A 14,567-nucleotide genomic window follows, 5' to 3' on the forward strand; every position below is an offset into this window, starting at 1 on the left:
GCAATATTTTTATACATGATATGTTTCAGTATGAATTACAGCTACGGGCTTTGTTCTGCAGGTACATTGCTTTATTTAATCAAAACTGGTACAGTTTATGTACAGTTAAGTCTATGAAATGGCAATGATGAGGACATATGCTCGGTCTGATGTTGATGACTGACAATGTGATTTGTGTTCTATCTGGGTGGCGCATCAAAGGCACAATTGCAAGACCTCAGCCGTTCAAAGGCCATTTTTATGCGACCGCTGGTTATGTTCAGCTCATAAAACGCTTATGTGACTACCGACTTGGTTCTGTGCATATAATGAAATGTATTAAATCAACTTTAGTTCGGATAATAAATATGTAATACAGTACAAGATTGCTTAATTGAAATTTGTCATGTTCAATATAACTAGCTGTTAAGAGGGTAATGGTTTCAAAAGGTGATGCACACAAAACTTTGAGATTGCAATTAGACACATCTGTTATAATTTTGGTATGGCAAATAAGTGTGATTATCGCAAAACAGTTGAGTCATTTGCACTACTTGAAACCATATGAATCTTCAAAACTTAGCACAATCGTACATGACTCAAAATATATGATAAAATCCATAAAAAATTAAACCATTTGTGTGATATGGCAGACGTTTGTGAGTTCTCAGGTTCGGTTATTCCTAGAGACGTGTCATCAAATTCTCATCTCCAAAGATTATCTTATGCGGTGACATAGCTTACGTTAATCTCCAGTAGAATATTTATTTTCAGTTGAAGCTGTAGTTATCTATAAACCCTGTGTAAGGAGTGAGGTCGGGGCTCATCCGCCCACCACCTTGATCGTGTCTCACCGTCTGCTGATTCCGCCTATTCATTAGGTTAGGTTGGCTGTTACTCAAAAATTTTCGTGGCACCTGAAGGTACAACAAACATGAGATCAATGGTGGCAAACTAATTTTAGTCTCATGACAACGCCTATCTCTTTGAAGTCTTTAAACAAGTTATGTAGCTCTTATCATCATGAATTCTTTTTGATAGAAACCATACAATTTTGTGAAAAATTACACGAAATTGTTGAATTTGTTCATTGGTCAAAATGTGGTTTTAAACCAATGCCAAGCTCAGTGTCATTTGGGAATACGAGCATTATAAAGAAAAATGTTACCGCTAATAGGCTAATTCAAACTAAATTTGTTATCTCAGCATATCTCTTGTCTCTCATCCAGATGTTATGGATATTACCTAATTTAAAGGAAAATTTAACATCTCCATTTAGTGAGCAATTTTCAATGTAACTGAAATTTTAAGAAAATTGCGAAAAGTCATTTGCCGGAGGATTAGCCCATCAAATAATAAAACTAATTTCCTGACCATTGATGGCTGTTTTCAGACCCACCGTATTGCAATACGTTGTTCAAACTTTCGAAAAAAAAGTGTACTTGGTAGTATCGAGCAAAGGTTTTGTTATTAGCAATGTGATAATTAGTGATGCTTGTAGGTTTTCTATCTTAAAGGGTGTTTAACTTGAGCAAAACACAATGAAATTAAACTCATTAGATTATTATCAGTATATGGAACATATATCTTTACTATAATAAGAGCCCCGTCCATCTTTCTGTCTTTCCGAAGCCACACTAAAAGCGTTAAGAAAAAGATTGCACTGCGCAGTAGTCGAACTCATATTTTCAGATTCTCACAAAAGCGCCTTACCATCTGCACCACTAGACTGCCTTCCCATGTGTAAGAATAATTCTGCGAAGTATCTATTACACACAATGATTTCTCATGATGCGCGAGACTGCCAGCGTACTAATATTGGGGATCTATCGGTGAAAATTTGAAAGCTATTCAAGTTCAAAGCTGAAAAACCATGTATTGCCGATTGTTTATCCCAACTATTCAGTTTGTTACTGTAGTATTATTATCCACCACTAGACTACACAAAATTAGTGTAAATCTATATTATTCGATGGGTTTTTACCGTTACAAGTAACTTGCAGTCCCTTACCAAGACTTTATCAGTAGGACGTCTGAGCATATTGTAAGACTTGTCATTCCTTGCTGCTCTCTTTTGATCTTCACTAGCCAGTCTTGTTCCTCGTCCTCCGTATTTCGCTGGTGCTGATTTTGCATGACTCGCTGCTCTTGAAGGATTCTTAGAACCTGTAGTAGTTCAATTTGAGGGAAATCACTAACTGGAAATATATAAAAACTTATTCAAGTTATTTATATCTAGTGTTTTGCGTTTGAGCAACTTAATACAGCATAGTTACCAAGTTTCCATACTGTAATAGCGTAGCAGCGCACTCCCAATGCAATGCCATCATGGAACAAGGTGTGTCGCTCTCATTCTATCGTGATTCAGTGTCGCTGTTTATAATCGAAGCACCCATGCAATGCCCAGACCTGCCAACCCAAGAGTGGGGCAATGCGTGAGATTTGGTTTTGGGGCAATTGATGTATCAATGATAGTATATATAAAATTGTGGAAATTGGGGCAAAAATCTCACGCATTTCTCACGCAATTTCATTTTTTCTTTGGGGTGATTGCGTGAGTCTCACACCCAATGCGTGAGAGTTGGCAGGTATGGCAATGCCCCATCTTTGTGCTATGGAAACGGCTTTAGCAACCAACAGCGTCGCGCTTGTGCATGTGCCAAGGTCTTGATTTCCTGTTACTTCATATGCAGAGATTTTTGCTCTAACCGATCTGTTTTCACTGAGCAGGGTATTTTGTTGAATCATATCAGCAGTAGTAGTAGTAACAGTAGTGTTAGTAGTACTAGTAGTAGTAGCAGTAGTAGTAGAAATGGTAGTAGTAGTAGCAGTAGTAGTAACAGTAGTAGTACTAGTAGTAGTAGTAATAGTAGAAGTATTAACAATAGCAATAACGATAGTAGCAGTGGTAGTAGCAATAGTAGTAATAGTAGTAGTAATAGTAGAAAGAGTAACAGCAGTAGTAGTAATAGTAGTAGTAATAGTAGTAAATGCAGCAGCAGTAGAAGTAGCAAAAGCTGTTGACTACCTAGTATCATGTGCATAACAAATAATGACATAATTAGCAGTTTTTTCTGATCATCAATGGTCCGTTTTGTACTTGACATCTTAAAGATACCACATTGACAAAAGGAGTTGCACAACCGTCACTATACTATAGTAACCTATGGAAATATGATCTGTTTGTTGAACAAGCCTACAGCATCGGCATTGGTGCACCCGTGTATCTCCACACTATCGATATATAAAAACTTAGTAATTAAGAAAATTAACAGTGTCTAGTCTTTAAGCAGGCTTGACTTAAATCTGGCTACAAAAATTCCTTCATAACATGCAGTATATGATATCATGGCGGCAAACTAATGTATATCACGTATGGCAAACGTTGAGTAGGATGCCAATCTTTGATATTTGTCAAATCTAATTCTTCAGACTTGTGGTTGCAACACTGGAGCCATTTTCTTTACTAGCGAGCTAACCTATCAGAATGGAGTTATAATCTCTTTTTGTCTGCAATAATAAGTTTGCTGACAAATGGAAACCTTCATTGAAAAACTCTTTGTAAGAGACTGCGAGTAACTTGTGACAGTAAAACTAGTAAACAGCTACCAATATTATTATTGCTGGAGAGTGGGGACAACTCCATTAACATATGTTAAATATCTAATAGATAGAACAACTCCCGTGTTGCATTTAATTACAAATGTGAAGAATTAGATGATACGTATTGGCAAATATCAAAGGTTGGCAAGTCAGTAGCACTATTAATATTCATTTAAGTTTCAAACCATTTTTAATCTTTAAATGTCTAAAGATTACTCGGATGAAACTTTGTCAATTTAGGGTGGTATAATAACAAACATTCTACATTACATTCGGTAACGTTTTAATCTGACTATACTCAGTACAAAAAGCAAAAATGGTGTAATCTCATCAAATTTGTATTAAACCTGGGAGCAAAATTTACTGTTGTCCTAAGAGAAAGCTGCAGACGAATAACAAACAGGAAACAAATATTAGACATGGCAACAAAAGCGTTTAGTTAGCAGTAAAAGGAGGCACGGGGATGCACTTGCTTTGTGTTACAGGTAAAAGAGAGTTTGCTGAAGATACAGATATGAGGGAAGGGAGAGTCAGAGAGATAGACGGTAATTTCAAACCTCCTGTCTTTACTTTTTTTCTTCTACCTGAGAGCATGGGTATATGCTTAATATTACCATCAAAACCACTATCACAACACATAGGCAACGCGCAACATGCTGCTTGGCCAGCTCACCAGTTAGTCTACCGCCATCACGACAAATATTAACAGTAGACACACATTTTGAAAACGTAGACTGAGACAACAACATGAATTACGGTCAGTGCGGGTGGTTATCACATCCACCCTAGTTTAGTAAAGCATGTCCGAAACTGAGCATTCAACACATTTTGCTGTCACAACAAACTATTGCTTATCATATCAGAAAATGGGTAGGTTCTTTTCAAAAAAAGGTAAAATATCTGTTTGTTGCTTTTTGTGTGAGTTGTAAGATGTGTGTCGCTCAATGATGGGCTAAACAGTGCCATCATTAAGCGACATCAGATAATATGAAGGAATATTTGGATGAAATTCTCAAGACAATGAGATTTATCAAAATGGAAGTTTTAGAGGATGACAAAGAGTCTATATTGATAGACTTTATAAGGTCTGCATTGCTAAATGGACAGTTAAGAACCATACTATGTAAAGTATACAATGGTTGGTTACATTAGGTGTAATGTATAGAGTTGGAGAGAAACAAGCTAAAGAAAACATTTGATTAAATGAACGAGGTAAAGAACAACAATACAACACAATGAAACACTGCTAATGAGTGCATATAATGTCAATTGCTGCGAATGAAATTACAAAGACAATGAACAAAATAAAAAACAAAATTATGCGAACAAAAGATCTATCGCTCTACCTTGCATCCTAACACATTCGTCTTTGTGTCGAGCATTCCATGCTTTGACCTTGCAATTCTTGCTGCAAAAATACACTTCCTTACACCTTGTACACGGAGTCAGCCGTACATTCACTGATCGTCCACATTCATAGCAGTACTTGAATAGAGGCTTCCTGTAATATTACAATATATATTATAATAATAACGATATAATAATATTATATTTATAGATGTGTATTTAACTGTTAGTTTTACTCTTACAAAACCATCTAGTTAAAAGCAGTTAAGATTCCGTCACAATATGATTGGTTGATATTTAATTTTCAAGTTAGGCAATAATATTACAATATTATTTCAAATGATTTTACATGTGAATAACCTTGTTAATATTCTCAGTAATAGAATGCAACAGAACATTAATCTTTTTAGGTCAAGTCTTGGATTTTTGAATAAATTTTGAGCCAGTTTTACTTCTAATTCATTAATTGTCATACTATTTATAGGATTCATGTATATCTGAATCTTTTACCAAATTCACTATTAAAAAGCTTTCAGTAAAAGGCAAAATTTATCAATACAGTTATATAAAAAGGTTTGCTGAAAATTTATTAGGGATAGAAAGAGTTTTTAAATGTCTTAAACCATGAACCGATCAAAGTTTAAACAGAAAGTTCTGCATTTTTCCTTTTTCAGATACCAAACAACACAGAGCTCAAACACCTCTGAGATTTCTTTGTTTCGAATACTAAACAGAACTTTCTGAACAGATTTTTGAAATAGTTTGAGGTCAAAAACCGTCATCAAACTATACTAATAATTGCTAATTGAATGTAAATAAAACAGAAAGTCAGATTAGGCGGTGTAAGAAGGGAATGGTGAGAAGTGAAAGAGAAGAGAAAGAGACCTGACTACTGATTTAGCGTGGTCGTTGAGAAGCGATGAGAGGCGTTGGTTATGCTGATTGTAAGGACCAATGGTGACAACTCCAGCATCCATTTCCCTGCAGAGACAGTGTACATGCTGTAGAACTGTGGCTAGCAGAATGTAAGTAAAAAATTATAATGTTTAAATATAATATATTTCGTCCACAGTCAGGTGATAGAAGGACCTCATCAGGTTAAATGCAAATACTGTATATAGATGGAGAAAACTCATTTTTTCAATAAGAATCAGATACACCAGAGTTCATTCGGGTGTTTGACTGAAAGAACATCAACACGCATTCTACTAACACGGTAATCAATGAACAAGCGCGCGTGAAGCTGGAAACTGCGGAATGATATTGTTTATAATGCGACGACATTCATGGCGGCCTAGTGGCCTAATGGATAAGGCGTCTGACTTCGAATCAGAAGATTGTGGGTTCGAGTCCCATCTGGGTCAGCCTCTTTTTATTTTTAACGATTTTCATCGATGACTCAGACTTTATTTGTGTACTCCAAATTTGGAATGCCACTGCAATTCCAATCCCATCAACTGCATTACAATTCCATCACCCGCGCGTTTGCTAGTGCATGTATCATATAAATACAACAAGAATATGCTGAAAATGGATACTTCAAAAATAAATAATTCGTAATTATACCATTAATTTTATTCCTCTCAGGAAGCTTATCCAACCAAACAAAATATTTTTAACTTACTTTTTAAAAAATTATTGAAATTACTAAATTGTTGAACTATCTGTTTGACATAACAAAATCTTTTTAAATGCACGTATACTGAGCTGATTAGAAACAGAAAAATCACAGCTTTATAAATGATAACTACTCATTACATTTATGAAATCACTGTTTTTCATCTTTAGACAGCCATCTCAGCAACTTGGCTAGGAAAACTATGTACAGATAACCAGATGGAGCAATGAAATACGACACATCACGCAATTTTCAACCTGGAATCACTCATCATTAGATATAACTTAGCTTGCTTACCTTATGGTAGGAACAATGGTTCCACTATCACCCACTTTTTCTGCAACCTCAAACTTTACTCTTCCCTCTCCTTGAGCTGGCCCATCAGTTGCATCGCTGCCTTTTGCAGTTGGCCTCACAGTCGTTCCCATGAAGGAAAACCTTGCAGATGGACTTCGGGCTAAAAAGTATTTTATTGGTCTACTTTGGAGGTGAAACAAGAGTACGCAGTACATAGATGAGTCAGAGGTTTGTGCTAATCATACTTGGTTTGTGAAGTGGACTGAGCGATGTACCCATTTTCAACACAGCTTTTGTCTGCATTTGCCGGCGAAATCAACTTTAGATCAATTCAAATGTATTGAAAATACTTTTGCTGTAACAACTATTTTGTTGAAGAAATAATAATAACCAGCGCATGGGAAAATGAAAACATTTTTTAAAGTACTGCTACTATATAGCCACGCAGCAATGCTCATGTAATAGAGGCCATGACATAACCCTAACCCTTCTGGTTCATACTACTGTTTTAACTTGATAGCTAAAAACCTAACTCTAAAGTTTTAAGTTAACTTGATTGGTATACTAACTATTAACGTATTATTTTATTTGTAGCTCTACATCCACATAAAACTCTTCTTTATTGTGTAATCAGTCCTCCAAAGATCAAATATGATGTCTTCTTAGCTTACTGCAAGCAGAAGCTGTTCTTGTTTTCAAAAACATCGTTGTACAAATAATAGCTTGGTGATCATGAATAGGCATGTCTGAGTCTAGTCAAAGATATCCTTGATGCCTGGAGACATGTAGCCTGTCTTGACAAACTGTTGTTTTTGCGGAGTTGTCCCCCCTCGAGCGGGCGAGCAACACAACAGCTTGTCACAAGACGTACTGCACCTGATGCATCAGCTGCACTTATAGGGAGTTGTTCTCTTCCGTCTATGCGGCTTGGTTGCGATGTTATGTCGGTCGCTCCATTGGTAATCATAACTGATTTCGCGCAAAAATTTATGTAGAAACCAATAATATTACAACGTTTAACCAAAGACCAGTCTCTGCGGTAAACTTTAGTAGAACTTGAGAACTTAGGCAACAACAGCGACTAAACATGTCGTTATTTGTGCGCTCAGTCAGTTTAATTTCTATTTTTGTATCAGTCAGTTTTATTTGTTTTTGTGGATTTTATTTTCAATTTATTTTATTGCTAAGGTTTACTAAAGTTTACAACAAAGTTGTAAACAACCAACTAAATAAACAACAAAGGAGTCATGTGAAGTTCTAGAAACTTCCCTTTTAGTTTCGTAAGCTAACTGCATTTAGAGAGTAAAGAGGGATAAACTGTGCATTACCTATATCTTGCTGTAAGTCATCTTACCAGACAGGAAGACGATGTGTAAGATGATTAATGATATATGTGTAAGGCTTATGCCTTCTAACGCTTCTCTTGCTTGTTGTATAATTGGTTTGTGCTTTTGGTATTAAATCCTTGTAGGAAAGAGTGAAAATCTTATGCTAGGTTGGTAGAGTGTTACCTATGCTCCCATGATGTGCACCATGCGGGTTTGGATTTGTGTGCGAGTTGTGTTACGGTGCGAATAGAGTGCTTCTATGCACATTCGCATGATGCGGATTGACTCAAGCGTCTTGTTGAAAAAAGGTAAGGAATTGTATTCCGTAAGTTCATAATTAGTGACGTAGTTAGCGACGCTCGTGTTAGCGAGGCAAACCCTGAAACTCGATCAAAAAAGGAAGACGAAAATATTGAAAATGTTTAAAATTGAATAGCTGGGGCGATATTTTAATGCTCATCATTCGCAAGTGCTGTTTCCACTATCCGCAAGCATGATGGATTCGACAAAGTTTTGCAAAAGCAAAACTCGCTTAGCTTGCAGATTTGCACTAAATTCATTCCATGATGCGGTTAATCTGTGGATTGCCTCAAATTTGCAGTGTCATGGAAACATAGTGACACGCTATGTTTCCATGCCCTGCGTGTCACTTGCTCTAATGAATGAGAATAGAGGTCTGTACAGCGTGTTTAGAGGTGTCAAACAGTTGAATATAATTACAGTGTGTCCAACGCCTAAATTATTCTTCTCCCATGATTGATGAAAGATGGACTGGATACGGGGAGAAGAATATCTATAATTCTCTGGTACATGCTACCGGTATTACAACACTAAATATTTTATGTTCACTGATTTTTGTTATCGCTTTAAAGCAAATAAAATTAAAACCTATGAATTTAATTTTAAACCTAATAAATTAAATTATGGTTTGAGTACAAAAGCTACGACATAGTTAGGAAAGAATTACAATGTAACCAGTCCTGGACAGACGCAGAGAATACTTTTGTAACATGTGTTATAATCTAAACAGTGATTTATGCCATTTCCAGCAGCAACCTGACTGACATGTCTCTGAGTGGAGTCGATGACCTGGATAACCTAATCTAAGACCTTCAAGTGATTGTTCATCCAACGATGGGCATGTAATAGGGCTGCTGGAACACAAGCTAGTTGCCGGGTCAAAGGTCAAACTAAAAGAGTTTTCCGTTTTAAGCTCTTTTTATCTAACGTATTTCTTATTAAACTGATAAGGTGATTGGTCAAAACTTGAACTCACACCAGTTTATTAAATAATTATTAAAATGAGTTGAAAACACTCAGAAGAAAGATACGGATGAAATGACATCCCTAGTTGTTATCGTTGTGATAGTTAATATTGGCTAATGCATTTAAGTTGCACTGCTACGTGTCTCTATTCTATATAGACTATATTCAACTATAGACATCATAATTGTACTTTTGCCTGATCAGAGCGTTTAAACCGGGATCAAATTTGGTAGATTTCAATATTAAAACATCCTGCTAATGAGATCGCCTCAGATATAAAAAACGATCGCAAATAATAGAAAAATACTGATACTTTCTGATAAAATTTACTAAAATTTTGTGCAAGTTTATCTTTAATAAAAGAAGATACCGTAATATCCCAAGTATATTGCTTACTTAGGGGAGCATTATACTTGGGTTATTACGGTATATAAATATGTTAGCTGAATGCTCGGCACTACATGTGTAATAAAATAATTACCCAATGAATTTGAGTAACTTCCTTGGTATGCTAGTAACTTAAGCTAGTCTAAGTCTTTACTATAATAAGATCATTACGTTGTGTAACGATCAAGTGTGCTAGTTAATAATCAATAACATTTTCCCAAACATGTCAAGCATGAATATTTCAACCGATGTAATGAATATGTGAACAATTAATCATTCATATGGCCAGTTGGAAACATAGTATAGTAGGCTAGCTCACTTGTCTGCATACCTGAAGGTTTTGAGTTCAAATCCAGTTCAAACAGGATTTTTTGTTTCTAAAACTCTTTTTACTATAACTAAGTGCACGAATGACAGACGCTGAGATTTATATAGATAAAGTATGTATTATACATACAAGGGTTGCCTGCAGCAATTTCATCTTCAATCCTCCTTCTCTCCCGCTCAACGCATTTTTGTCGAACGACATCACCCATATGGCCGAGAAGACGTCTGCGAGCATTGTAGGTTTCTCTTTCAGAGTATGAAAGGGCATGGTAAGGCATGTGTGCAATTCTACGGTCCTGTTAAAAAAATATAAATAATGTGTGAAGTATTTCGTTTCATATCAATTAACATTGTATTGCACATTGTCATGCACATTGTCACGTACTGAATAATCTTTAAAAAAAAGTTTACAAAAGTAAGTGCAGTGAATAGTAAGTAGGTGCACTTGGAGTAAGAATTCACACAACTATTTGATATGCTGCAAAACGGACAATTAGCCCTGCTATAAGTATGGGCTACTAAGCTGAATGTCAAGAGTTCAAATCCTGTACAATGCAATTTTTTTCCAACCTCCAATCGTGGCTTCGAATGGACTGATGGACACCGTCTATTTTTTTCGCAAAGATTATATTATTTTTAAGAATACACAAAATATTGCAGCGGGCTAAATAATAACAGAGAATCAACAAATATGGATTAGGTATAACAAATGTTTTTAACATTTATCAGCAACTGAAATTGCCAGTTGTCACGCGCAGTCAAATAATTCTTATGAAAACTCAATCTCCATTTAGTGAAATCAGTCCATGCAACTGTAGTCAACGAATGATTTATGGCAATTAGCAAGAGTATATAAAAGAGGGGTTCCCGTTCCCAACCAAGGAGGAATTCCCCCTAGGGAGAATTTTGAATATACTAAGGGGGAACAGGGGGGTGTCTGGTTTGTTAAATTTTTAATTTATGTCCTGTAGTGCTGTGTGAGTTTGGGTTTCATTATTCATCATTTTGGTTTTATCTATAACACTAGTTGCTAATAATGAGCTACTAGTCAGAACTCAGATATATGTGAACACATCCTTCCAGATTTTGATTGGATAGTAAGTTAACCTAGTCATAAACCAAATCACCCTCATGTCGAATGTCATGTATTGTTGCGTGTTGTATGCATGCTGTATAAAAATTAATAATATGTTGTTATATGTTTAGATATGTACAATATAATGGGATTATAATTTGTATTGGTTGTTTCTAGTCATGCGAGTTAAAAGTGCGTGGGGAATCAAGTTTATGAAAAGGCATAATGGGGAACTGAATGAAAAAGGTTGAAAACCCCTGCTTTAGCAGATGACGTCAATTGTTATAAATTGTTAACTTGTCAAAAATATTTAAAGAACCAATATTAAGAACTACTATATTAAAAATGCACTTGTGCAAAATTTTTGTAGGTTTTATCAGAAAGTATCGGTATTTTCCTATCATTTGCGATTGTTTTTGATTTTTGAGGTGATCTGACTGCCAAAATGGTTTGAGATTAAAAATTAAAAAAAAAAAATGAAGAAGGTTGAGAACCACTGATATGAAATATGCTACAAACCTACACAAACATCCTATAAGTCCAGTCAAGAATACATTTAAGGTAGATCACTATTTTAATGGTGTTAAAGAAAAGTGCAAGTAAAAAACTGTTGCTAATCGATTAACATCTACCAAAGTCTTACAAATAAAACAAAAACAGCCAGTGACCTTCACATATTATTATCATAGAAAACTATAATAATACGTTAATACACAGATTATTAGTATTGTTCACCACAATTATTATAGAAAAGATTATATTATTTTTAAAATAAATTAAGTATTTTTTACAATAGGTTTGCGATAATGCACACAACTATTTGATATGCTGCAAGATGGACAATTAGCCCAGCTATAAGTGTGGGCTACTTAGCTGAACATCATGAGTTTGAATCCCGTACAATGCAATTTTTTTTTCCAACTTCCAATCGTGGCTTTGAATGGCCTGATAGACACGACTATTGTTGTCGCAAAGATTATATTATTTTTAAGAATACACAAAATATTACAGCGGGCTATATTATTATAGAAAAGATTATATTATTTTTAAAAATACAGCAAGTATTATTTTTGACAATAATTTTGCTGACACTTTTTTAACTTCAGGTACAACACAAAGGGATATTTCACTTTTCTCTATGCGATGAAATGAACAATATGGTACTGTAGCAACCAGGAAGTAGAGTTGTCGAATCAAAATCTAGAATCAAGTTTCAATGCCTTCGATCATTTTATGATTCCGCGAAGATTCTCTGAAGAAAGCCAACCAGTAACATGCATGTTATAATATTAATCACTTACCTCTAAGTACTGCAATACACAAGTACATAGTGACTAAGAAATACACGTGTGATTACATCATTACCAAATTTCTTGTTTTGCTACTATAATTACCAAATTGAAAATGTGGTAGGCGTAGTCAAGAGCTGTCCCTTGTATTTTCTTTGGTCCTATTGGAATATTGGCTAAGATATCTCCTCCATTCGAGACCAGCTTATCAATCTACAAATGTATGGCATAAAGTTTGAACAAGTCAGTACATTAACAAGTTGAAGAGCAGATAACTCCACAACCATGCGATAATGATATGAGATATGAAGATGGCTATTTCATTCCGTTACAGTAATTTCTGAAGTAATAAACTTTTTGATGTTAAAAGAGCTAATGGCAAAAAAGGGTTGCAATTGTCAAACTTGAGGTTATATGTTAAACAAAAAAGTGGTTTTCTTACCAGTAGGGAGTTTCTTTTCATACTATAACAACCACACAATGTTTCTGAATTGGAACACCAATAAAATTCTGTAGGAATTAATAGAACGAATTCAGCAATTAAAGAATTCAGAGTAAAAAATAAAACCATAATTATCAAATACTTTTTTGTAAAAAGTTCAGGACTGTTCACGCTTCGTTTACAAAACATATGAACCAAAAGATTGCTAGGATATCGACTAAAAGTCTTCATTCAAGTTCAATGAAGAGCGATGAAAATGATCATGTGATGCAAAGAATTGTCTACTCTTTGTAGAATTTTTAAAAGTTTAAAGAAACTTTCTTACTCTCCAAGCACTGGAGATTTTAGTAAAATATTGGGACTCATCAATTGAACTGCCAGCAAACTTTGCGAAAAAAAAAGTTTACTGAACTGATTTCAAATTTTCCTCTTGACAGCAGTGAAGCAGTTTTTGACAATGAAAATATACCTCTTTGGCTCAAAAAATCTAAAACCTCTCCCAACTAAGATTTCCAACGCATCTGGCTGGTGAAAAGGCTGATGTGAGAACAGTTAGCCTTTTAAGAAACAAAAGTGCAAAAAACTTAGTGAAGGTTTCCTACCAAACTTGAAAAACCTCAAGTCCAAAGAACTTTGTGTATAAATAAACCTGATTAGTCTGTACTTACCAAGTCGATGCGGCCGTCAGGAGAGCGCCTGTGTTCATATGCAGTGTGACTCGCAACGCACAAAGCATTGCCATTCCCATGTGTCAAGCTGAGGCTTGGATTCGCTTTGTATTTGAGGAGTGCAGATATTGCCTAGAATTCATCACTGTACGCGTATCTATTATTGTTGACTATATTCACTATATAGTATATACTATCAACCAAAGTGGTGAGAGGACGTGTATCTATTACTGTTGACTATATTCACTATATAATATATACTTATCAACCAGAGTGGTGAGATGACTTGCATAACACACTGAACAGCATTAAAAGTATCCTTTATAAATACAAACTTATAAAAACTTAGCGAACCAAGGTACATTATCAAACCGTATCTTAAAATGTATACAAGTATATGTGTGCATGTATACAAGCACATGTATACATGTACTTGTATGCTAGCACATGTATACTTGTATGCATGTATACTTGTATACAAGTATGCGCATACAAGTCTATGTATATTATTACTAATATACATGTTTACGAGTATATGTACTTGTATACATGTACTTGTGTACATGTATACAAGTAATGTATACACGCACATGTATGCAAGTGTATGTACTTGTATACATGTACTTGTATACATGCATACAAGTAATGTATGCACGCACATGTATGCAAGTGTATGTACTTGTATACATGTAGTTGTATACATGCATACAAGTAATGTATGCACGCACATGTATGCAAGTGTATGTACTTGTATACATGTACTTGTATACATGCATACAAGTAATGTATGCACGCACATGTATACAAGTGTATATACTTGTATACATGTACTTGTATACATGTATACATGTATACAAGTAATGTATGCACGCGCATGTATGCAAGTGTATGTACTTGTATACATGTAGTTGTATACACGCACTTGTATTCTCAGATACGTT

The 14,567-nt window shown here is 35.1% G+C and overlaps 1 protein-coding gene and 1 non-coding gene across 2 annotated transcripts in view; one reads left to right on the forward strand and one right to left on the reverse strand.

The window, feature by feature from the left end:
- Positions 1-414: 414 nt before the first annotated feature.
- LOC137402640 (ankyrin repeat and MYND domain-containing protein 1-like) overlaps positions 415-14,567 on the reverse strand; it is a 37,325-nt gene continuing 23,172 nt past the window's right edge. Inside the window, exons 16-22 of the mRNA XM_068089145.1 lie at positions 13,627-13,758; positions 12,622-12,729; positions 10,283-10,448; positions 6,845-7,004; positions 4,929-5,083; positions 1,991-2,145; positions 415-896 (exon numbers count right to left, since the gene is read on the reverse strand). Of these exons, the coding sequence (XP_067945246.1) occupies positions 750-896; positions 1,991-2,145; positions 4,929-5,083; positions 6,845-7,004; positions 10,283-10,448; positions 12,622-12,729; positions 13,627-13,758 (1,023 nt within the window). The 3' untranslated portion in view covers positions 415-749. The remainder of the gene's footprint in view (positions 897-1,990; positions 2,146-4,928; positions 5,084-6,844; positions 7,005-10,282; positions 10,449-12,621; positions 12,730-13,626; positions 13,759-14,567) is intronic.
- Trnar-ucg (transfer RNA arginine (anticodon UCG)) lies at positions 6,221-6,293 on the forward strand. The gene has a single exon. It is a non-coding gene; the product is annotated as a tRNA-Arg (tRNA).

This window comes from Watersipora subatra, chromosome 8 (assembly GCF_963576615.1).
Source record: "Watersipora subatra chromosome 8, tzWatSuba1.1, whole genome shotgun sequence".
Classification (NCBI taxonomy): Eukaryota; Metazoa; Bryozoa; class Gymnolaemata; order Cheilostomatida; family Watersiporidae; genus Watersipora; species Watersipora subatra.